We start from the raw sequence: 24,866 nt of genomic DNA, 5'->3' as shown, positions 1-24,866 counted from the left end.
CAGGAAACCGGGAGAGCACGGGTTATGGCGTTTGTGCACGGACACAGACCGGTTTTAAGCTGTTTGCATGAAGGTGATCGCAGTCGTCACCCAGCAGCCGGTTGTCTCAGGTCTGACTGTGTTTGTGTGCCTCCAGGTGTCCACTCTTCCCGTGGAGCAGAGAACGCTGAGGTCCACTGTGCCCGAGGGAGCCGACACACACGCTGAATGTCTGCTGGTCAGACAGGTGAGATCTGATGACGTCCGACCTGCATGCTCAAACGCACACCGCTGCTTTGGCCAGTGCTTCGGATTCATAGCTGACCTCTGTATGTAGGGCCTATATATATAATGTACAGTACAGTAGTTCTATATGTGACGCTGGACCGGCCACAAAATCAGTCGTAAGGGTCAAATTTTGAAATTGTGATTTATACATTTGTCAGGAGAGGACAAGATTTGGCCGAGATACAACTATTTGAGAATCTGGAGAAGACCACCTTTAAAGTTGAAGTCTTTAGCAATGCATATTACGTAAAGGTTAGATATTATAATGGTAGGAAATTTGCAAAATATGTTTTTTTTATTGTATATGTTGTCCCTATATGTTGTCCATGACTTGTGGGAAGCCAGAAACCATAAATTAATCCAAATACTGCCACGTTAAAATGGCATCTAACTCCACTTCCTCTGAGTCTGACCACATTTTTAGTGCTGGTCTAAATAGATCTCAAGACTGAATAATAGCTGAAGTTACAGAAGGTGATGTTGCCATCATATGATTTGTTAACATCAATCTACACACAACACAAAATAACATATAGCAAAGTCGAAAAAAAAAGAGATTTATTATAACTTGGGAAAAGTGTTAAAGACATAAATATTCAGACCCCTAACACATTACTTCGTTTTGTTTGAGAAACATCAGCCAGAATGTTTTTTTGTCACTCAGCTCTTGCAGTAAGATGTTTTTTTTTGTTTCTATAGGCCTGTCAATATTATAACTCCCAGCTGCATGTGATCCAGTATAAATATGAAGAGTATGCCGGGGACTACCGCACGCTGCCCAGGTACAACTTCATTCACTTTTTTGATTTCGATTTTTAAAAGGTGATCAAATGTAATCGGTTACATCATTTTAATAAAGTAATCGAAATCGTTACATTTTACTGTTAAGTAATCTTCCCAACACTTGTCCCAACACACCCAACACTTCATGTTAGTTAAGGTTTATTGACAGAATTAATTGGAAAATATTGCGCAGTCAAAACACTTTGCAATATTATATTAAACATATTACATTGTTTTACACAATTTGTAACAACAATGCTTAACAGGGCCGGCCCAAGGCTTTATGGGGCCCTAAGCAGATATTATTTGGGGGCCCCTAAGTGCCGCCAATGTGACAATCTAACACATAATCAGTTTTGTGATTTTTATCGTAACAGTTGCAAACCTACAGCATTCAAAGTATTAATGTATTAAATGGCATATAATGTGGCGTACTGAAAAGTAGCCAAATAAACCAGCAGACAATGCATTAACAGAACATAAATATCGATCAGTTTTGTCATTTTATTACCATTTATATGTTTTTATAATAAATATTAACCCTTTGACGCGCCATGCTTTGATCGGCCCTGAGCCAGACAAGCTCTGGATACATTTAATATTGCACTTTTGTATAATTTCCATTGCCCTTCGACAAAATATATCACAAATGAAATAAACTGTAATTTCATGTAGGCTGCTCAGCCGCTTGGTTCGCTTATGCCAGCTCTGCTCTATAATTATGTAATAATTTCTTACAAAGAGCCATATTTATGATGAGTTTAAATTGTGTATTGATGGACTGATCATCGCACTGCTGTAGTTTATAACAACAGGTACTTTTTAGTAACAAATCCCTCATCAAAAGAACGATATCTTAGTTTTACCTGCAATGCATTAGCTGTGATTGCATTAATATATGTGCAGTCTATCTGAATCACTGGAGCTGTGAACTCATAACACACTGTTACGGAGTGATGTAAGTCCACAGAAAGCGTGTGTGTGTGTGTGTGTGCTGGATAAACTGCCACACTGTCTCTGGCACACAGGACAGACACAAAGAGCTCTGCTTTACAGGAGCACTGAGGCAGGCAGCAGAAAGGACACCCGCGTGTGGGGTCCTGTCAGAATAAAACGCTCTGAAAGGAATGAAAACAGCACACGATGTGGAAAATACGACTCCTTTGAATAGGAGAGCAGGATTTATTGGCACACTGATGCTTGAGGGGGTTTTCTACTTTCTTTCGGTTGTGAAGTGTTTTCTGGACTGTGTGTAACGTGTAATCAGAATGGCCTAGTTACTGACTAGCAGTACTTCAGGAAACATCTCTCTCTACATACAGGCTGAAAGTCAAAAACTCCTTACGCTTCAGCTGTTCTGAATTATTACGCCTGTTTTCATTTTCCAGAAAATGAGGCAAGAAAGAGATTGCATTCGGGCTAAAAGTAAAAAATGATTAAATGCCGATGAGAAGGATGCAACACTAATGCAATAATAGAAATAGAAAAGATGGGCAGAGAAATGCTTTTAAGGCCAGCAGTGTCAGAAAACCAGGCGGAGAAGAAAAGAATTAATGCCAGTGTTCCCAGAGTCTCCACAAGTGCAGTGTGTCAGGATCTCAGAGGCTTAATAAAGTAAAAGTTAAAACGTAACCGGTTTAGTTCTTCATGAGTTAACTGGTGATTAACCGTGCATTAGCAAAGCATGCATTCATGTGTATTTAGCCATACTTCTCTTTGCTGATGATTAGTGGACGAGCGTGATTCTTTTCTCTCTCTTTACGATTCTTCTGCCCGATAGGAAGCTGTATAAATCAGAGAAGTTGCCCTCGCACTCATTTGAGATCGACCATGAAGATGTGGACAAAGATGAGGTGAGTACGGCAAAATGTTGGAAATGATGCAGAAGTACCAGGAAGATGGAGTCCGTTCAATTCCCAAATGCACTTTATATATTATTAATTTGATTTGATTTGATATTTCTATGTGTGTGTGTGTAGGACACAACGTCCCTGTCGTCGTCTAAAGGTGGAGGAGGTGGAGCAGGTAGTGGAGGTGCAGGGGGGATCGGGGTGTTTAAGTCCGGCTGGCTCTATAAAGGCAACTTTAACAGCACGGTCAACAACAGCATCACTGTCCGGGTGAGAGTCCACCTCTGACACACGCCGCCTCACATTTCTGCACTGGCCGTTAAAATGAGTCAAATCTCATTAAAGTTCACGTGTACACTGACGAGCCGTTTGTGAACGCGTGATCGTTTTATGTCTGGGGAAAAAAAAAAGATTCAAGATAAGGGGTTCACTAATAGAGCGATAAAAAATGTGCTCGTATTCAGGACATCCGAGATTACGATGAGTTTGTTTATTAATCAGATTCGGAGAAATGCAGCATCGGTGTCTCATCTGCGGTGAATGGGTGCCGTCAGAATCAGAGTCCAAACAGCTGATGAAAACATAATAATCCACAGCACTTCAGTCCGTCAGTTAGCATCTGGAGAGAGAAACTAAGTCATCATTAAGACATTTTTAACTTAAATTCCATAATTCCAGTCCATAATCTGTAATAATGCTTGTTCCAGTGAAAAAGTGGTCTGGTCTGAATCAGGCGAGAAATCTGAAGAAGCTGAACCAGCTCTAAAACAAATATGTGGCTGGATTGACAGGAGGAAGAAGAGGTATTATGGATTGTGGACTCGTATTTTGAAAATGAATTTATTTCTTAGTTTTTGTCCTCTTCAGAAGTTAACTGATGGACCGGATATTTTTTTGATGTTGTTATTTATCAGCTGTCTGGACTCTCGTTCTGACGGCACCCATTCACAGACACTGATGGAATGACAATTACAAATCACTATATTATTAGGAAAAACCTCATAAGTGAAAAATATCGCTGATTGCCTGTTGCTTGTTTACCGTTTTCTTGACGCTTGCGCTCTTCCAGTCCTTCAAGCGAAGATATTTCCAGCTGACTCAGCTGACTGACAACTCTTACATCATGAACTTCTACAAAGACGAGAAAATATCAAAGGAACCCAAAGGCTGTATATTCCTGGACTCGTGCACCGGGGTGGTTCAGGTCGGTACATGCATGTGTTTGAAGCGGCTCGTCGAGGCGAGCGGTGGCTCATGTTAATCGCGGGCTTCTGGGGTTCACGCAGAATAACCGGCTGAGGAAACACGCCTTTGAGCTGAAGATGAACGAGGTGACTTATTTCGTCCTGGCTGCCGAGAACGAGCAGGACATGGACGACTGGATCAACACTCTGACACGCATCCTGCAGATCAGTCCTCCGGACGGCCCGGCTCTCGATCGCAAGAGCACAGACCTGAGCGACAGCAAACAAGGTGAGAGCTTGCGGAGGGAATGATGTGCAGTGTTTCCTGCGTGCGTTTGCACCAAAGGTGAGCATATCAAAAGTCATTTAACCCTGTTTGCGCTACGTATGCGTTGTGCATTGCAGGATCAGTGCAACGGTCATTTCCGATCGTGCATGGTCAAAATGTAATTGTTTTTCCATAAATGCATATAGCTATTTACTATACTAATAATTCAAAGCAAAGAAAGCTATGGGCCAGTTTAGATGTACTAACTGCGCGAATTAAACACAGACGCTAATGTACGAATACATTTATGGTATTTAGAAAAAAACTATGAAGAAAAACAGAAGCCACAGGAGAAGCGATGAGTTGCAAGAAGCGTTGCTATATCTGGTATATTGCGTGACTTCTTTTATTTCCTGAATTTAATTAAAAATAACATGGCTTGGCTTGTTCAGATACGAATATCTTCTGCCTTTCTCTCTGTTCTCTCTCTCGAACTTCCTCCGATTCAAAATAGTTTAAGCTTTTTGGGAGAATGTTAAATAAAGGTTTCCGTAACTTTTGCGTATAAAAGGAAAACTCTTAAAAATGCATATTCAATACGGCCCAGTGCACAAAAATATATACGGCAATATACTGGAAAATATAATGTGATGTAATACATAATGCATTTGCATATATTGGAAACTAGTGATTATATTTTTTCAATACGCTGCGATATATCCGTTGACAATACATGGCTATATATTGATGCATACAAATATATTTATAAATCAGGACAGGGTTCAACCTAATATCCCTAATGTTTGGTTGTAGAGTAGAGCCTGTGCTCAGGATGATGATGATTGGCCAAACACCTTTAAATGACATCTTACTTTATTTAAAAAGTAATGGTTGTTTAGTGTGAGCAAACAACTTTAGCAAACTAGCTACATAAAATATGAAACGTGTCATAAATGATTGTTAATAGTTTTTCTAATTATGTGTGTACCTTATATTATTATTATAAAGTGTATTGGTTAGTATACAATTACATTTATAGTGATTTATTAGTGAATATATTGTCAGTATTATGCATTTTTCAATATACTGTTTTAATGCCAGAAGACAGTTTGTTCAGGTTGTTAGTAAAAGTGTCCTCGAAACGCTTGACAGCAGTTGCAAAAATAGCTGTTGTGGCCAAAATGTTAAGGTGATTGTTTTACGTGAAACGCATCACACAGGATGTGACACCTGCATTTTTGTAAACATCTGGTGGTCAGAGAAAACCATCATTTCTCAAACACTCTCGTGTGAAAGCAGTGTACTGAGTGTGTGCTTCATATTGACATTACATATATATATATGTGTGTGTGTGTGTGTGTGTGTGTGTGTGTGTGTGTGTGTGTGTGTGTGTACTGTGTTTATTATTTATGTATATATAAATACAAACACATACATGTATATATTTAAGGAAAATCTGTTATAATTATGTATTAAACTTTTATATATGACAAAATATTTTATATATATATATATATATATATATATATATATATATATATATATATATATATATATATATATATATATATATATATATATATATATATATATATATATATATGTGTGTGTGAAAAGCTCTTCATGCACAGCTCAGCTGATAATCTCCATAACTCACATCGTTTTCTTGTAGATCCCTCTCTTAGCCGGTGCCCTGAGCTAAACGGATGAAGGATCATCTGACACGGAAACAGTGCGATCAAAATACACACACGATTAGCGTGTGGCCATCATTATATGCTTGCATCGTGCATTTGTTCGTTGCATTCTCAGCTCAAGTGTTCCTCCGTCGTTGTTGTTGTTGTTCAGAGATCATTGATGCGTCGTTGAATCCTGTCCCTGTTCAGCAACACGAGGAAACAACGGAAAACGGAATCCACCCCGAGCTGGCCAAGGTAATAAAAGATGTGTAACGTCCTAGAGAAACCATCGTTACTTCCTCTTTCTGAAAATAGGAAATGGGCCTCGATTAACAATAGTAGACTTAATAAAACAAACCAGCGTGTTTTAACATGACCCTCACCAGTTGGGTAAAATAATTATTAATGATTATATTAATGCTAAAATCAGGGTCCTGCTACCATTATATGTGCACATTCAAAGGCTGCAAAAATACATATTTATTAAATATATATATAAAAAAAAAAATTGCAAATGTACTTTCTACTAACATGTTGGCCCTTTTTTGCATATCTAAAAAAATTAAATAAAATAAAAATAAAAAAATCCAAGAAAATGCATTCCTATATATGATTAATCATTATTAATCCACTTTTATACTCTAGTAGGTCGTCCAGAAATGCATTTATAAATATATTTTGGTATACGAAGCCAACTAAATATATTTTCAGCGTTACTGTTTGAAAGGTATATTTAGCGTATTGTCACGGTGTGGTTTAACGTGAAGCAGCACTCGACGAGAATAAATAAACTTAATCCTCTTCAAACGGACAAAATAATAATATACAGTTAGGCAGGCAGACAAGCAGAACATAAAGCACACGTATCAACCTCGTCGATCGGACAAAGGTGAACTCAAACACACATAATCACAATTAGTCGCTTGACGACGCTAATGTATATGGATCCAAAATCTAGTTCCTCAAGCCAAACATTCATAGATATGAGCATGTAATGAATGATATGTCGTGCCTGACTGATGCTGTGGTGTTTCAGTATATTTCAGAGACAGAGGAATCAGCGAGAGCTGGCCGGGGAGACGAGAGACTGAACCTGTTCTCCCTGGATCCTGACATCCCCGTACGTCTTTCCGTTTCATGAACAGATGGTGTTGTTTAAAGGGGTTTGGCGTGTGAGGAAGGCGTGCTTTGTGTTGAAGGTTTTGAGGAGCTCCAGGACGGAGTTTGGAGAGTCTGCCTCTGTCCAGCCGTTCGACGAGAAGCTCGGGAAGAGGCTGATGATCTCGTGCCGCTCGCTCAACCTCACGCTGCAGGGCTGCATCAACGAGACCGACTCCGAGCCCGTGACTAACGTACGATCTCACACACAGATAGACCGCGTTTCTTCACGCACAACTAGCAGGATCTTAATCACTCATAGGAGCGGGTTTGGTTATGGAAATGATTTGTAAATTCGTTTTTTTTCATCTAAATCTCGATCTTACTGAATGAAATCTTGGGTTTCCACTGAGCATAGATGCTTATTTTTATTAGAAATAAATATCATGATTTGTGCAAAAACGAAAAGCTACAAAAATCACAAGACTGAATTTCCTGAATTTACTCAACTTTTCATTTGTTACTCCAGAAGGATCAAAGATCATTTTTAAACAAAACTCAGGATGAATGATTATTAGTCTGTTTTACGTCTTGCGGGAAATACTTAAATAGCTTTTTGTATGTATATAAACTTTGCAAAAGGCTTTATGAAGTTAGGAGACGAAAAAACTCAGCTGTACTGTATATGAAGAGTGCGTTAGCAAAAAACTGATAACTCGGTTTTTTAAATGTTTAAAAATCATGTTTTTATTATGTTATAGTCAAGTAAATAGCGATCGGCCATGGTGCGAGCGCAACTCGCTCTTAAAGGCAATGGGAGAGGAGACTTTGATTGGTTTATTGCACGTTTCGACTCAAAAAACACCTATTTCTTATTAAGAGGATAGGGACAAGCCGTTTCTACTATGCGCCCGGACCGTTTCTCCATCGTTAAAATACTATGTTAGGATAGTATTAGTTATTTTTTCCCTAATCAAAATAACTCAACTCATTGAGATTACCTGGAAAACACAATGAAAATTCTTAAACTGTTAAAAACAGACTTACGTCAAGATCATGCTCCATCAAGATATTTCCTAAATTTCCTGTCGTAGGTATATCAACAGCTAATTTTTGATATGCATTGCTAAGAACTTCATTTTTATGGGATTTTCTCAATTGTTTTTGGACGCTCAGATTCCAAATAGTTGCACCTCAGCCAAATATTGTCCTATCCTAAAGAAGCAAAACCTGAATGGAAAGCTTATTTATTCTGCTTCGAGGCGATGTATGCTTCTCAATGTCAAAGAAGTGACTGGTTCTGTGCTCCGGGGTCACGTCGTGCGTCATCTGAATGACTGCTGTCTCTCGTCAGATCGAGCCTTTCTTCGTATCGGTTGCTCTGCTGGACATTCGCGAGGGCAGGAAGGTCTCCGCTGACTTCCACGTGGACTTGAACCACGAGGTGGTGCGGCAGATGCTCAGCAGCTCTTCCGGTGCGGGAGATCAAGGGTCTGACGGCGCTCCGCTGGAGAATGGCCTGAGCTCGACTGAGGAGAAGAAGAGCGAGGACTGCCAGCTGAGCTCGGAGCTGGAGAACTGGCTGAGCTTCCCCAGACAGGTAACAGCCCAGGAGCCCGCGGATACGGAGCTGGATCTTCTCAGAGAAGAGGTCTGTGTTCATCGGTTTATGTGCTTGATCGTTCCTGCAGGCCATTTTTTCCATTACGAACCCACATACGGACATCGTGATGGTGGCACGGGTGGAGAAAGTGTTGATGGGAAATATTTCCAGTGGTGCAGAACCCTACATCAAAAACACAGATTCCAGCAAGGTACGTCGTTTAAATTCATTTGCATCATTGCATAAAAGTGTCTCAAAAATGTTCTCGCAACTTTTGCAAATGATTTTTAAATAAATGCATTATCAGAACATGCTCATGTTGCTATTTGCTTATGTTCTTAATTTTATGAGAACACATTTTTAGAATATTAAAAGTAAACGCTAAAATGTTGTTATATTTTGGCTAAAAATGAAATGACCAGAACGTTGTGGGAAACGTTTTACTAACCTAAACAACTAAACAACGTTGTAATCATGTAATCAAGAAATCTGGATATTTGAATCTTAGAATATTAAAAATAAGTGTTTAAATAATGTTTTAGGTAAAAATAAAATTTGTAGAACGTTATGAGAAATGTATAATTAGCATTCTAATTATGATTTAAAATGATTAAACAATTAAAATTATATTTAAAAAAATTTGAAAATTAAATGTATTTTGTAACCTTTAAATAATGTTTAAAAATATGTAAATGTTTTTGGAATATTAAAAATACACACTGAAATAATTAGTAAAATTATGTAACTTTTAAATAACATTATAATCATAAGAAGAAAGCATTTAAAAATATTTGTGGGAATGCAGTTTTGAAATACATTGAACCCGAGTTTCTCTTCTCGTTCCAGACTGTCCAAAAGATGTTAAAATCCAATAAGCAATTCTGTAGCAAACTTGGAAAGTACCGCATGCCTTTTGCCTGGTCTGTAAGGTAAGGGAATCCTAAAGGGAGCTGATTTTCCCTGCTCTGGTGCTTCTAATGCTCTTGCACTATTAACAGTTCATTTAAATTCAGGTCTAAATTCTGTGTATTTCAGGTCAGTATTCAAGGACAACCAGGGCACAATAGACAGGGAAAGCCGCTTCTCTCCGCTCTTCAAACAGGAGAGCAACAAGATTTCCACTGAAGACCTCATCAAGCTCATCACGGAGTACAGGAGGTACAGACTCGGCGTTCGCGCTCACAAATCACACGTCTTCATAAAGGACCCCAGTAAAATCAAGTGTTTTTTTACAGGGCAGAGAAGGCCAGCAAACTTCAGATCATCCCTGGAAACCTTGAGATAAACGTGGACTGTGTTCCCATGGAATGTCCCAGTACGTCCAACTAATACAAACATCCTCACATCTGAGGCCCATCTGAATCCAAAAACAATTTTACTTATACACTCTATTAATGCTGGGCTAAAAACAACCCAAATTGGGTATTTTGGCAACCCAGTGATGGTTAAATACCGGACAGAACACATGCTGGGTTATTTTCACCCAACTGACTAGGGTAATGTTTTATTAAGTCTGCTATTGTTTAATATGTATCGTATTGCTGACTTGGTAACAGTAGTAGCGAAAAGATGAACATTTATTGATAAGCGTTCTCTAATAAATGCTGGGTAAAATATGCACAAACCCAGCGATTTGGTTGTTTTCAACCAACAGTTAAGCTAAATATTTAACCCAGCCTTCTGGTCAGTAACCCAACTGCTGGGTCAAAACAACCCAATCGCTGGGTTTGTCCATATTTTACCCAGCACTGGTTTGTATTTAACCCAGCATATTATAGAGTTCACATGGATGAAATACAAGACCGACTGAATTTATTTGGGTGAATACAGGATAGTTAAATACACAGTATTACATACAACATTACTAACATGTTTAACAAGCATTTTATACATCAATTTAAATTAAACTTAGTATTATAACAGATCGAATCCCTTTATGTTATTCAGGGCAAAAGGCATTTCCATCTCCAGCATCTAAAACATTTTAAAAATAACCATATAAATTGACCCAACAAGCTGAACGTAGCATTTGGAAAAAAGTAACCCAGCGTTTTTTTGTTCAGGATAAAGCGCCTCATCACCTAGGTAAAAAAAAAAAAAGAAATAACAGGGTTTGCACATTACATTAAATGTTTCCCGCATGAGGTACCTTGTGTTGCACAAAACTACTATGATGGTACCTCAACATTTCACACACACACACCATTAAAAAACTCAAAAATAGGCTGAAAAACGATGCCAAGATATTTGGCTCAGCAAAGAAGATTACAAAGAATGGCTTTGAAAACTGTACAATGTATCTTACATAGAAACACACTGTAACCTAGGTCTCCACATTAACTGGGTGGCCATGGGTTCTTCAAATGTCCTAATAATGTTTCATCTTAAATTTCGCATAGGTGGTATTAAAAAAGTCTGTTCATATCTGTAAACACCCTTATAAAGTCCTTGACTTTGAGAGTATTGGGTCTGGAATGAACCCTGATCCCTGCAGTAAAATTACAAAACAAGCTGAACCCAGCGTTAACTCCGCATTTTGTTGATTGTAAATGTTGTTCAGTTTTATGTTTTATGTGTTCTTCAGACTGTGTGACCTCCTCGTATGTGGCTCTGAGGCCCTTCGAGGACTGCGGTCTTCACGCGGCCACGGTCGAGGTGGACGAGTTCCTGCAGGACTCCTCCAAGTTTGCCCAGCCTTACAGAGTCTACAGGAATCACATGTACATCTACCCCAAACACCTCAAGTACGACAGCCAGAAGAGCTTCGCGAAGGTGAGGAAGACACATTTACACCGGACTTTTCAGGCCCGTTCATGGACCGAGGACTATAACGACAACGATACAGATAGTTCCAAAAACGTTCTCGGTATTAATGAATAGCGGAGCTCACAGAACAATGATAACGATAAAGAGAAACAATATTTAATCACTTTCGGAACTATTTTTTTCCAGCTGATGAATGATATAAACGTTGAGAGCCAATCAGAAGCCATCCTGTTGTAACGACCTGAGAATTTAAAGGGGCAGACTCGCATGCCTTTAGAATAAACAAACGCTAATATAGTCATCTTTTATAGTTATCGCTCTTGGTGTGAACAGGCCTTTAGAGTTACAAATACTACGACATCTGAATTACATAAACATGTCAGACTGAAAGAGTGCTTTAAATGCTGACCCAACCAACAATTAAAGATGCACTTTAGTTTAGGGACCAGTTCTCACTATTAACTAGTTGCTCATTAGCAAGCTTAATACTAGGATATTCATTATTTTTCTTATTATTGCCTTATTCAACATTTGCATATCAATGCCTTAATCTGGTAGGCAGAATGTGTTGCACAATATTGCTGAAATGTTAGAGATTTGTGAGTGTGTGGGTTCCCAGCATGCATTGCAGCATGAATAAACGATTTGGCTGCTGCTCTAGGATTGTTATTTTACTCATTTCTTCTTTGTTTTGTCATTATTGTTAGTTATTCGTTGCGTTGCGATGTTAAGAGCTCATCTTTTTGCTTGTTTTATTAGTCGACTGTCAGCGTTCTCGAGGTGTTTGTGCGTCTAGGTCTTTGTACGAGCTTTTAAAACACACGTCTTTATTCTGTAAGGTGATAGTCCCTTCAGAAATGAAAACAGCATATGAGGTTTCTTATTAAATACAGTTTTGTTACGGATAAGCTGAACAAAAAATGTCTGACTAAGCAAAGTGCTGTTACTTCTGACAGGGTTTAGTAGTTGAGAGAACCTGAAACTCTTAGTGCTGCGTTGAACTGTGAAGTTTTGTGTTTTATTTGATAGGCCCGAAACATCGCCGTTTACGTGGAGTTCAGAAGCTCCGATGAAGAACATGCCAAGCCACTTAAGGTAACATCAGTTCCCATCAGTTTCCATCAACATCTGCTTTAGAATTGAATATAAATGCAGTAAGTCCGTTTCTGCAGTGCATCTACGGAAAGCCAGGAGGTCCTGTTTTTACCACGACTGCCTGCTCCACGGTTCTGCATCACTCACAGAACCCAGACTTTTACGATGAGGTTTGCCAAATGTTCTTTTCAAGCGCTTTAGCAGCTTTTCTAGGTCACGTTCAGATGGGATTTTACTGTTTGTTTTGATGCGATTGATCAGGTGAAGATCGAGCTGCCCACGCATCTCCATGAGAAGCACCATTTGCTTTTCTCCTTCTATCACGTGACCTGTGACATCAATGCCAAGACCAGCTCCAAGAAGAAAGAGGCTCTCGAGACGCCAGGTATCTGCACATGCACGTTATCCCATGCTGTGTGTGTGTGTGTGTGTGTAGTGCTCTGTAGTGCTCTGTGTGTGTGTGTGTTACAGTGGGGTACGCATGGCTGCCTCTTCTGAAGGATGGACGTGTTTCCTCTCAGGATTTCAGTATTTCAGTCTCTTGCTCTTTGCCTGGTGGATATCTACACATCAAAGAGCCTTCATCCACCAAAGTGAGTGCAAAAAACGCAAGAGTGCAAGAAAATGTCAAGCTTGGCATTAAATTACAGAAAACTAATTTTTAATACTGCAACTGAAGGGAGTGATGGAAAATTTGATCTCCTTTTTGGTCAATGTAATCAAACTTTCATTATTTTTTAGAAAAAATCATTTTAGCCCCATATGCAATATATTACACTTACATATGATATATATAATTCGCATATTAATATTTATAGCCCATTCAAATATGTAGTGTGTTTATGTATGCGTAATACTGTATATTGGACACGCATGTTGTACACATGTATATCTGTCCTAAAAGTTTTTAAACAAAATCCAGAAACACATTAATGTACAATTTCTTGTAATGTTTTAAGAAAGTTTACATATATAAATAGAAATAATATAAAGTGCCTTAACGATAACGCATATGGTGGATTAACATGTAAACATTTCTATGATGTCTTCTGCTTCTGAAAATCCCAGAAATATGAAAAATATATACGCAAAAACATTAATATAAGGAAGAGTTTAGCAATAAACTGCATAGAAACAAATGATGACTATCAGAATATGTAGAAACAGATAGGGAACCAATAAAAACATCCTGGAACATTTCAAAGCAGGAGTCCCAAAGACATCATAAAGATTGATGTGTGATACATTAAAGGTTTTTTTTCCTTCATATTTATATATGCAGAATGGCTCTGATGTGAAGTGGGTCGATGGCGGGAAGCCCGTCTTCAGAGTGTCTACTTCGGTGCTTTCTACAGTTTATACTCAGGTTAAAAAGAGCCACAGCCTCACATTTAACATTACGGTTATCTTGCTCAAGTTTTCTGATTTCATAATTCAAAAGTTGTTGTTTTTTAGGACCCCCATCTAAACCGGTTCTTTCAGCAGTGCCAAAAACGAGAGGCGGACCTCTCTCAACCTCCTACCTCAAACTTTCTCAACTGCCTTAAAGTAAGTGCGTTCGGTTTTTACATCTTCGTAATGTATTATCTACAGACAGACCTGTAGCTGATTGCAAACGATGACTTACTTAAGATCAAGATTCATTAAGAATTTGCCTAAATTTAGGCCTTCTTCTTTAGAGCCTCCTTTAGGCCTAGATATGCGGTGTTTTCAAACGTCATGCTGTAAAAACGATTTTCATCATCAAACAAAATTCTCAAAGTTTCAAATCTAATTGAGAAGACGTTGTATCGAATACAAACGTGTAACTACTATTCATCTTATTTCTGTTTCAAATCTCCGTCCTCTCAGGGCCTCTTGAGCATGGAGAGGATTCACGTGATAATTCGCTTCCTCCCTGTTATATTCAACCAGCTCTTTAAAGTGCTCACTCAGAACGACACCGATGAAGTGTCCACCAGCACCACCAGGTACCAAACCCTTCTGAACGCACTCCGTCATCGCGTCTCACCTTTCACGTAACGTGCAAACTCTTTTCCATCAGGGTCCTGGTGCACATCTTAGCCAAGTGCCACGAGGAGAACCTGGCCCACTATTTGCACTCTTACATAAAGGTACGTTCTGCGGCACGGACTTATGAGGCTCTTCTCAGCCGAAGCCGGATTTTTCCAGTTTACGAGCTTTAAGAAGCTTTGAAATCTCATTTCTTTTAAATGCACATTGAAATGTCTGAAATGGGCAGCACTATGATTGGTATATAGATTGGCTAGTGTATGAAAGATAATACTCGATTCGATACTCGAATACTGAAATACTCGATTCTGATTGGTTAGCGGCAGCATTCAGATGAAGACATGAATATTTTATACTAGTCAAAGTGTCTAAAATGCTGTAAAATCTTTTTAAAGCCATACTACCGTGATCATGTGACAATACTGTGTAGATAACGTCACACTGCATACTATCCCATACATAAACTGGTCTAGAATCACTAATGTTTTTTTAATAACCAAACATATGTTTGGAGATGAAAATAATGATGATGTTTGTCTTTCATTCATCTAGTTTGTCTTTAAGACTGAAGCTTGTGGCTTCAGGACGGTTCACGAAGAGTTGGCCAAGGGCATGACCTCTGACCTGAAGAGCAACGACCAGTCGGTCATACGCAATATCCTGAAGGTCAGCTGACATCACGTCTCTCTTTTAGGGAAGCGACGGACCGCCTTTCGTTACTGATCTCTGTTTGGTTTTCTGTAGTTCTCCTGGTTCTTTCTGGAGATCATCGTGAAGTCGATGGCGCAGCATCTGCTGGACTCAAACAAGCTTAAGGTCAGACATGAATTCATGCCCAAATTATTTATTCCTATTCCTTTTTTTTATTATTTATCAGTAATCGGTCAGCCTAAAATAGTGACACTAGTATATTGGCTGGTTATTAGTACTTATAAAGCACATACTGATGTCTTACTCTGTGCGACCGTATTTTAGATCCCTTAATCCGTTTCATACCTGAACCTAACAAGTACATTACTTATTAATAGTCCAAAAAAATTGAGATTTTTGAATCAAAAGTGATTATTAATTGTTGGTTAATTGTGGAAACTGGCGCCAAAACCAAAGTGTTGACGCTTAGTTTACTTAACATTATTTATTAGAGATTTATGTTATAAGCTTATTTTTGCTGCATACTTTACTTTCCTTTGATTGTTTTCCTTCATATCTGTAATATTTGACCTATGTTGACAATTTTCTTTTGCCAATCTTTTACCCTTCTTCCCGTACAATCACAACCAATCTAAATAAACCTGATTAAATTAAAGCAACATAGGCTCACTGGAAATGTGTGTCTCTAAATACATAAAAAAACCATATAAATTGCTGTAGTTTCCACATAAGAACACTAGAGGTGGGGATATTTCCAACACCATAGAGCATTAACTTAACCAGCGTAATATGTACCTGAAGCAACATAATACAAACAACATAATACTATACATGACTATAAGAATAAAAACCTCACGTTTTAGCGCCGCCCTCTGCCTTGAAACAGCCAGACGAGTGCGTAATAACGGATCTGCAGAAATGCGTTTAGAGGCGAGACTTTCCAATGACCCTGGGTTGAATAAAAGCAGTTTTTCTCCATCTTTCTCCTCTTGAGCGCACGCAGCTCCTTCTGCGTCCTTCACGCTGTTAAAGCCGTTTTTAATAAGGGATATGCACACGTGTCTGCTCAGCTTCCTCGACCGCAGCGGTTTCCTGGCACTTTCCAAAGTCGGCTGGAGACCCTGATCATGACGATGTCCGATCACATCTACTGGAAGAATAAAGAGATGGCAGAGGAGACGCGCAGCGCTAACATGGCCATAGCGGGCTTTGTGAAGGTCAGGAGCAGCGCACCGCAAATAACATATTGTTCAGGAGTAAATTAAATTAGAAGTTCACTTATTTTGTTGGGAAAAGTTACTTTTTAAAGTAATGCATTACAATATTGCATCGCTACCTAAAAAACCCTTGACATCTGTGCAGTAGAATACAGGAGAATGCAATAAAAAAAACATTGAAGCACAGTTATGTAAAGTTATTTTTGATTATTAGTATGGTTGAACTGGATCTTCAGCAAAGACATTGGTTCACAAAGATGGGGTGTGTATGTAAAAACAAGACCGGATATGTCCTTGTAAATTATAAAGTCATGCATTTACTTTACTAGCTACTTAAAAAAGAATCTCACGTTACTTAAAGTAGCTCTGCGTTTATTCACAATGTGCTGAAATAAATATGAATTGGCATACGTGTACTTCCTGTCCTCAGCGGTGCTTCACAGTCATGGACAGAGGTTTCACCTTCAAGCTGATCAGCAACTACATAAACATGATCACAGCCAGCGACAACAAGGTACCTACACTTTCACTTAAGCCGCGGTGACGCTAGACGCGAGTGTGTGACCGAGCACAAACCCTAGAAAGCGATATCATATCTTGTTCATTAAGAGATCTTTTTCATGCTCAAAGTCTAGAGTTAACGAGGCTTTAGCAGGCAAAGGAATTCAGATATCCTGGATATGATGCATTTTTGTTACGCAATGACTGACAGGTGTGTATCGTTTACATGTGTGTGTGTTTGTGTCTCGCTGTTGATTTCGTGTGTGTGTGTGTGCGCGTGTGTTTCCAGACGCTGTGTGAGCTGAAGTTTGAGTTTATAAGGGAGGTGTGTAACTATGAGCACTATGTCCCTCTGAGTCTTCCCATCCCGTCTGCACGAATCACAGGTCAGGGAGCTTTGTGTTTGTGTGTCGTGCACTGAACTTCTCGCTTGCGTTGTAGTCCTGATTAGCACACCGTGAGATCCCCTAATACCCCTCTGTCTCATTTCTCTCTGTCAGACAAGGCATTGCTGGAAACCCAAAGTGCTCAGGGTAACTATTAACAGTTTTCTTCTGAACTTCTTTTATTTATTTCTAAAAGCTCTTCTAAGCCCAGAGAGTTTGGTTTAATCGGGCAATTAGAGGGGTTTGGCCAAGTACGGGGGGAATTTTTTTTTAGAAAATTTATTGAAAATTAATATAAAAAGTTGAATTAAGGTGCACTTTTGCATTATGCAAATGCAAATCGCAGGTAATAAGCACAATATTCTAAGCACCGTGTTACATAGACTCAAGGACTTTTGCAACAACTACCAAAAAAAAATCATAAAAAATATATATTATTTTCAATGGGTTGGAAAACCTCAGATCGGTGAGAATGAAGTAGAGATATCGTGTACTGGACTAGAAGATCAGCGAGGCAAAAAAAACTTGCATGCAAGGTGAAATGAAATAAAAATGAATTCTTCTCCAAATATCCACTTTTCAAAATAATGTATTATTATTTATTATGTTTAGTTCACTAGTCTCAGAGCAGTGTTACCAGCATCCATCACCATAATAAATTAATTTAGACTCCATGGATGACCTTTAATAAAAACTAAGGCATGCGTTACAATGTAATAAATTACAAGCATGAGTACTCTTCACCAGAAAGGGCAATGATCCCTGCCTCTGTCTTATTCCTCAGTGGACTTTCCGGAGTATATTTTGACGGAGGAGTTCTGCAGGAAGCATTTTCTGACAGGATTGTTGTTGAGAGAGCTGGGGCTGGCTTTACAGGACGAGCAGGACCTGAGACACCTGGCCCTGGCCTGCCTGAAGAACCTCATGGCTAAACATTCACTGGACTCCCGTTATGCCATGAAGGTGAATTCTGACGGGATGATGAAGTGCGGAGATGATGCGCACCATTCATGTTAGCCTGTGAACTGACCTGAAGCGTGCTGTGTTTGTGTGTGTGTGTGTGTAGGAGAAACAGGCACGGATAGCCTCTCTGTACCTGCCACTTTACGGCCTGATCCTTGACAACATGCCTCGCTTTTTCCTCAGAGATCTGTTTCCAATCTGCCTGACGACCAGCAACCAGGTACACACGCTCGCGTGGTATTTATTGTTATATTACTGATTTCGAACAATTCCACAATTGAAGGCCCTTCAACATTAAATGTCATAGGATGGTGAAATTAAATAGAATCCTTATTTTAACATTCACACGTTAATATCATTACTAAACTGGTTTGAGAAGAAAAAAAAAATATTTCTAAGCTTTTAATGATGATAATAATAATATTGCATTGAGTCTACATTTTGGCCAAATGTACTAAACGCAAGAAAAACAGTCAATGCTTTAAGTATTTTTTCCAGATATTTATAGATGTTTGTTGCATGGTTAAAAAAACATACTGCTATTTCTGAAATAAATTCTGAAATAAAGTGGGCTTAAAAACGGGAAAAAAAGAATCTCTGTTTCTGTCATTCCTCTGTATCAATTCTGCTTAATAACAGTTTTTTTCTTTGCATATAATAATAATAATAATAATAAAAGTTCAGCAATCATCTTTTGACACATAAGAGGTCATTATTCTACAAAAACATCAGAACCCAAAACTCTCTCATCGGTCTAAAAGCAGCTCATATTGAAAACAGTCTGCTTGTGGAGTATATCTAGGATATAATACCGGGGATAAACAGTCTGCCACACCAATTTAAAAAGAGGGGTCAAAGCAGGGCAGAAAACATGATGTGAACATCTTGATAACGTTGCTCGTGGACCTCGGGGAACAGCGAAAAGCTAAAGAAAGAAACAAAAGCCGTTCATAAGTAATGCTTTCCCTCGCAGGGTTCCAGAGATGATCTCAGTGTCGGAGTGAGTCTAGCTGGTCAGGTGACTCATGTTTTACGGCACGGGAACTCGATGGACGCGTCCTTCTCAAAGGAAGTGCTCAACTCCATCACAGGTACGGTGGTGCTGGATATAACGATAAATATAAACGACTGGTGCTTTATGGTCTTTTATTTGGAGCTTGACAGACGTGTTCATCATAAACTGTCTAAAAAACAGTTAATAAGAAATACGTCTTTCGCGTGCGAGAACCTGTACCACAAAAACGAGCTATAAAGCTCTTTTTTTTAATCATAAGCAAAATTAGCATTTCGTTGATGTATGGTTTGTTAACAATATTTGGGAATCTGGAAAATTTGAGAATGCAATAAAATTGAAATATCGAGAAAATCACCTTTAATGAAGTTCTTAGCGATGCATATTACTAATCAAGAATTCAGTTACGGTAGGAAATTTACAAAATATCTTCATGGAACGTCATTTTTACTCCTAATGTTTTTTGGCATCAATTTTGAGCCATACAAATTATCGCAGCTTTTGACTGCTTCTGTGCTCCAGGGTCTATCAGTTTGTACTGATTTGTCTTTTTTCGCAGCCTTTTCTTCGTTGGCCGTATCAACAGCTAACAACGCTGACTCCAGGGGCTCCCTCATCAGCATCGAGTCCAACCCCAGCAACGGTGACCGCAACAGTGAGAAGATGGATGCGTGTGAAAAGGTGAGACATTTCCACCGACAGACAGAGCCAACGCGAAAACAGAGACTCTGAATGAAAGAGGAACACAATGAATGAGTTTCCTCAAGTAACGAGGGAATGATTGTGACGCCTGCTCTCAGTTTGCCAGGCCACAGTCTCTCATCGGGTTTGGTTCACGCTTTGACAAACTGGATCAAGCGGAGACCAGAAGTCTGCTCATATGTTTCCTGCACATCATGAAGACCATTTCAGAGGGTGAGGCTTTAAATCACGAACGCACATGTTCACGTCTCTCAGCATGTGAGCTGAACCGTACGCTCTGGTGTTTCAGAGGTGCTGGTGTCTTACTGGAATCGAGCCATTCATCAGGAGATCAGCGATTTCTTCAACATCCTGGAGTGAGTGACAACAATAAACGAAGGAAGGAACTCAAATCCTTGTGTGTTTTTATTAATGTGCGCCCTTTTTTTAATACAGACTGTGTCTCCAGCACTTCCGGTTCCTTGGAAAGCGTCACATTGCCAGGTAAGATCTCTCGTAGCTCCAGTGCGTTTGGATGAATAAAAGGGTCCATCTTTTCTTTTCTGACCCTGGAGCACAAAGGCAGTCATAAACATTGTTGTAGCAATAGCTAATAAAACATAGCATGGGTCGAAATGATCGAATTGTCTTTCAGTTAAGTTTCAGAACTTAATTTTTGATTGGTAACATGCATTTGGAGAACTTTAAAGACGATTTTCTCAGCACCCTCAGATTTCAGGCAAATAAACCGTTGTGTCTCGGCCAATTATTGTCCTGTCCTAACATGGAAAGCTTCTTTTAATTTATCGTAAGCTTTCAGATGATGTATAAATCTCCAAAACAAAAGTAAGACCGGTTTTGTGGTCCAGGGTCATGTATGTGCTTGTAAGAGGAAGAGAGAGAGAGAAGGAAAGTTAGAGAATAAGAGAACACACAAACCACATTTTCATTGAATTCCAAGGCTTTGAAATAAACATACCACAGAGAATAAAATTATAACGTATCGTGTGTAATTTAGTCAAATGAAAGAATTGGTTCTGTCGGTTCAGGGGTGTTTTTGCCAGGCTCTGCGTTGTCTTTGACAGGCCAGTATTTTCAATTACACCGAGCTCGATAAATCAAGCCTGAAAATGATAAATCATTCCTGCTTTTGGCAGTAAACGTCAAATAAACGTTTTTTTATCTTCTTCTTCTGAAAAAGTCACAGACTTACTGACTTGATGCAATGTCTTCAATAGTCGAGTAACTAATATTCTAAATCTTATGCAATCCCATTCATAGAGACAACTTTTATTCTGAACGCTAATATCTAGAAATATAGAAACTGATGTCAATCCATTCTTGTGGATATAACTTTCTTGATTCACGGTGCTGCTAACTCTTGAACCAGTTCAGCGTGGCGCACAGAATGGGTGAATGCAACAAAAACATGCGTAAAACATCTTTTACAAACCAAACAACCTTGTCATTGATGTTTTACAAACCTGGTAATAAAACAAGGTTTTATTAAAAGTGAAATGTTTGAAATGCAATTAACAAATTACTCCATTATTCATTTGCAGGGCTTGGTTTGATTGTTTTCAGGAGTGCTTGGCAAAATATGATATTCTTATTACGCAAATGTGTCAAACTGATTATATCAAAATTAGATGAGGTAAAAATCACAAAGATCAACCCCATAGAGAACCATTCAAATCTCAAAAACATTGCATGGGTCAAAATTAAAAATTTTTCTTCTATGCCAAAAAGAATGTTCCACGAAGATATTGTTCTCTTTTTTTTACCACAAATATATACATTTTGCACCTTCAGATTTTCAAATTATATCACAGTCAAATATTGTCCTATCCTGACAACAGAAAGCTTGTTTATTCAGCTTTCAGATGATTTTCGAAACATTCCTCGGTTGCAGGAATCGGGTTCGAAGCTTTATGAAGCGTTTCTTTGAAAGCGCCCACCACTAATCAGTCCTTGTAGTCCGTAGCAGGTTGTTTGATGTAATTGCTATTTTTGTGTCGGACAGGTCTGGCAGAAGAACGGTTTTTGTTTAAGCATCTGAAATGGCTACCTCATAAATTAAGGATTTTTTTAGCAACAACTAAACCTAGAGGAACTATTGCATACCGGTGCTATATAATGACTGGATAGTGTCATGAAAGATCTCCACATCGTGTGTTGTCTTTGTATTCTGATCCATGTCTAATCGTACGTCTCTATCCCATCACGCTCTCTGTTCTCACGTTCACGTTTTCCTCTGTCTGTCTTCCTCACGTGACGTCACATTCTCAAAGCACTCTCTAAAGATCTAACATTTGACATTTATTACCACAAAACAAGCTTGAAACACTGCCCCGGACGCCTGGCTTTCATTTTCCTGTCTGTAATGGCTGTGAGGATGAAGGTTGGCGTTAACCCTGCTCTGATTGGCTGGTTGTGTGCGCAGGAAGCTAGCGGCCGCCGTAAAGCTGGCTCAGGCCACACAGAACAATGGCACCCTGAAGGGCTCTAACGTGTCCTGCCAGTCTTCAGGGCTCCTACCCCAATGGTAAACACCTAACAGGTCCACACAGAGCTCCCGAAACCACTTACACTCCTAAAGATAAAGCTTCTGGATTGGGAGAAGAACCTTTGCCTTTGCACAGAAGGGACTTTATCGTGGGAAATGGTTCTTTCTTGGAAATGGGCTCATTCTCCAACTCCCCCAGGGTTTCACCATTTTTTAATCTATTCAGTACGTTTAGCATAGCTTAGCATAGATCATTGAATCCAATGAGACCAGTAGCATCGCGTTCATCTCATTATATTGACCGGCGCATCTTTTTATTTTCGGTCTTCGTACACAATACAGTAGAGTCAAGTTTTAAATAGGATACATTTCGAAACTCTTGCGATGCTACAGGTGTCATTGGATTCAATGATCTATGCTAAGCTATGCTAAAAGTGCTAACCAGACCCAGAGATCGACTGAATTGATTAGAAAACGGTAAAAGTCAACTTATTAACTCTGGGGGAGCTGGAGAATGAGCCTGTTTCCAAAAAAAGGGAAGTGTTCCTCGAAAATGTTTACATGGACACTAATCGGCTGTGAAAAAAAACCCTTTCGGAAGCTTTATTTCTAAGAGCGAAACACAGAGTGTGCAGTGCGTAGGATTAGTTATTGCAATAAATGCATTTCTCCACTAAATGATTTTTAACCCTGAATATAAAACACACTCAACATGCACAAAACATTCATCCCACTTTATATCAGGTGTCTTTAACTCTACTTGTCTAATACATTAATTGTCTGGTGCAGTTGACTTATTTTGTACTTATATTGTGTTCGTGTTTAATTGCAAAACACTGCCGTTGAGGAAGTTTAGGGATGGGTTTGGCGTAAGGTTGGATTACGAAGTAGAAATAAGAAGAACAGTGTAATAATAGTATAAAAACTACAGTTCATTTTTAATTATGTATGATGTACGAATATACGCACATTTTGTCAAGCGATTCATTTAAATGTTCGTACTTAAAGACACGTCATATAAAGTGGGTCTGTTTTATGTAAATATCATAGTTCATCATGTTACATCCATAGTGTGGGAACCATTTTTGTCTGTATCCAGCAATGTGTCATTCACCTCCAGACAGAGTTCATACAGGCTTTCTCCAGGTTTTAACCCATTCTTTCACAAAGTAAGGACTTTAAAAGTCTTATATTCACATTCAAGTATTAAATGTGATATGCACGGCAAAAAATAAATCTCCCTTAGTATTTTGGTCTTGTTTTCCCGTACAAACATCTAAACATCTGTAAAGGGTTAGTTCAGTCAAAAAATGACATGCATGCAAGGGCAAAAAAATAGTATGCACTTATTTCTACCTTTATTTGTTCAACGATTTGTACAATGAATCATTTTTCCCAACCCCTGCTGCACTTTTTTACATTTTTATTTTCTAGTGTTCGTAAGGCAGAGCTATTCGAACCATTTTTTTCATATAAAATTAATTACGATTGGAAGCGTCATCAATGCAACTCATTCAGTTTATTTAAAAAAAAAAACATTTTTTAATGTAATTTCATAAAACCTGCAGAAACCCTGTCTCTGTTGTTACAAAGAAAATGAAAGGCTATTTAGTTTATTTTTGTAGCTCAAGCTTAGTGCGCATTCAGTTTAAGAGTCACGTTTATAAAATACTGTTGACTTTCTGTAAGCACTGCAATAATTTCCAGCAGAAAGTGTGAATGGAGGAGCTGAATGGTTTTCTCTGCTGTTCCCAGGATGCTCTCTGCTCAGGACGGGCACAGACACGCTCGCTCACAGACCATGCCCATCATCAGGGGGAAGAACGCCCTCACTAACCCCAAACTGCTGCACATGATGGAGACCACGGGTAAACACCTGCGAAACATACAGAAGAATTACAGCAAGAACGTGTGTGTTATAAATAGTGTGTGTGTGTGTGTGTGTGTGTGTGTAGACGGAAACGTGTCTGAAGGAGAGGTCAGCACTACGGATATTGAAGCCAATCTTTCTACTGAAGTAGCACTGACCGTGTTAGATGTTCTGGATCTGTTTGTTCATCATCACAAGGTAATACAGACGCAGCTTTATGACGTGATAATCATGTTTTTCCACACAACAGAATAAATGTACTAGGAAATATATGAATTCGGATCAGAGCTTAGTGATATGCAGTATCATATTTTTAGCCTGTTGCAGTAAATTTTGACAGTTATGGCACAAACATGATAAAAAAAAAAAAAAAAAAAATATATATATATATATATATATATATATATATATATATATATATAGACAAGGTTGTATATATAGACAAGATAAAAAGGACTAAATCTTTAAAAATA

General features: G+C 38.8%; 1 protein-coding gene across 10 annotated transcripts in view; it reads left to right on the top strand.

The window, feature by feature from the left end:
- The window catches only part of dock10 (dedicator of cytokinesis 10), a 73,024-nt gene that overhangs the window by 33,800 nt on the left and 14,358 nt on the right, over window positions 1–24,866 (top strand). For 9 of the 10 annotated variants that reach the window (XM_043258642.1, XM_043258641.1, XM_043258648.1 and 6 more), the window contains exons 3-41: window positions 137–226; window positions 967–1,049; window positions 2,831–2,903; window positions 3,030–3,170; window positions 3,970–4,104; window positions 4,187–4,373; window positions 6,201–6,286; window positions 7,068–7,151; window positions 7,231–7,383; window positions 8,484–8,729; window positions 8,821–8,943; window positions 9,579–9,661; window positions 9,768–9,890; window positions 9,968–10,047; window positions 11,317–11,504; window positions 12,528–12,593; window positions 12,671–12,763; window positions 12,855–12,978; window positions 13,065–13,186; window positions 13,876–13,959; window positions 14,049–14,141; window positions 14,445–14,563; window positions 14,638–14,707; window positions 15,159–15,272; window positions 15,351–15,422; window positions 16,328–16,474; window positions 16,905–16,988; window positions 17,265–17,361; window positions 17,476–17,508; window positions 18,146–18,324; window positions 18,428–18,544; window positions 19,298–19,415; window positions 19,896–20,017; window positions 20,137–20,251; window positions 20,328–20,394; window positions 20,474–20,521; window positions 22,461–22,562; window positions 24,279–24,391; window positions 24,479–24,591. In XM_043258642.1, coding sequence (XP_043114577.1) covers window positions 137–226; window positions 967–1,049; window positions 2,831–2,903; window positions 3,030–3,170; window positions 3,970–4,104; window positions 4,187–4,373; window positions 6,201–6,286; window positions 7,068–7,151; window positions 7,231–7,383; window positions 8,484–8,729; window positions 8,821–8,943; window positions 9,579–9,661; window positions 9,768–9,890; window positions 9,968–10,047; window positions 11,317–11,504; window positions 12,528–12,593; window positions 12,671–12,763; window positions 12,855–12,978; window positions 13,065–13,186; window positions 13,876–13,959; window positions 14,049–14,141; window positions 14,445–14,563; window positions 14,638–14,707; window positions 15,159–15,272; window positions 15,351–15,422; window positions 16,328–16,474; window positions 16,905–16,988; window positions 17,265–17,361; window positions 17,476–17,508; window positions 18,146–18,324; window positions 18,428–18,544; window positions 19,298–19,415; window positions 19,896–20,017; window positions 20,137–20,251; window positions 20,328–20,394; window positions 20,474–20,521; window positions 22,461–22,562; window positions 24,279–24,391; window positions 24,479–24,591 — 4,287 coding nt within the window. The remainder of the gene's footprint in view (window positions 1–136; window positions 227–966; window positions 1,050–2,830; window positions 2,904–3,029; window positions 3,171–3,969; window positions 4,105–4,186; window positions 4,374–6,200; window positions 6,287–7,067; window positions 7,152–7,230; window positions 7,384–8,483; window positions 8,730–8,820; window positions 8,944–9,578; window positions 9,662–9,767; window positions 9,891–9,967; window positions 10,048–11,316; window positions 11,505–12,527; window positions 12,594–12,670; window positions 12,764–12,854; window positions 12,979–13,064; window positions 13,187–13,875; window positions 13,960–14,048; window positions 14,142–14,444; window positions 14,564–14,637; window positions 14,708–15,158; window positions 15,273–15,350; window positions 15,423–16,327; window positions 16,475–16,904; window positions 16,989–17,264; window positions 17,362–17,475; window positions 17,509–18,145; window positions 18,325–18,427; window positions 18,545–19,297; window positions 19,416–19,895; window positions 20,018–20,136; window positions 20,252–20,327; window positions 20,395–20,473; window positions 20,522–22,460; window positions 22,563–24,278; window positions 24,392–24,478; window positions 24,592–24,866) is intronic. The other variant, XM_043258645.1, reaches the window with a different exon arrangement.

The sequence above is a fragment of the Puntigrus tetrazona genome, chromosome 15 (genome assembly GCF_018831695.1).
Source record: "Puntigrus tetrazona isolate hp1 chromosome 15, ASM1883169v1, whole genome shotgun sequence".
Taxonomy (NCBI): Eukaryota; Metazoa; Chordata; class Actinopteri; order Cypriniformes; family Cyprinidae; genus Puntigrus; species Puntigrus tetrazona.
This window is presented reverse-complemented; position numbering and strand designations above follow the sequence as displayed.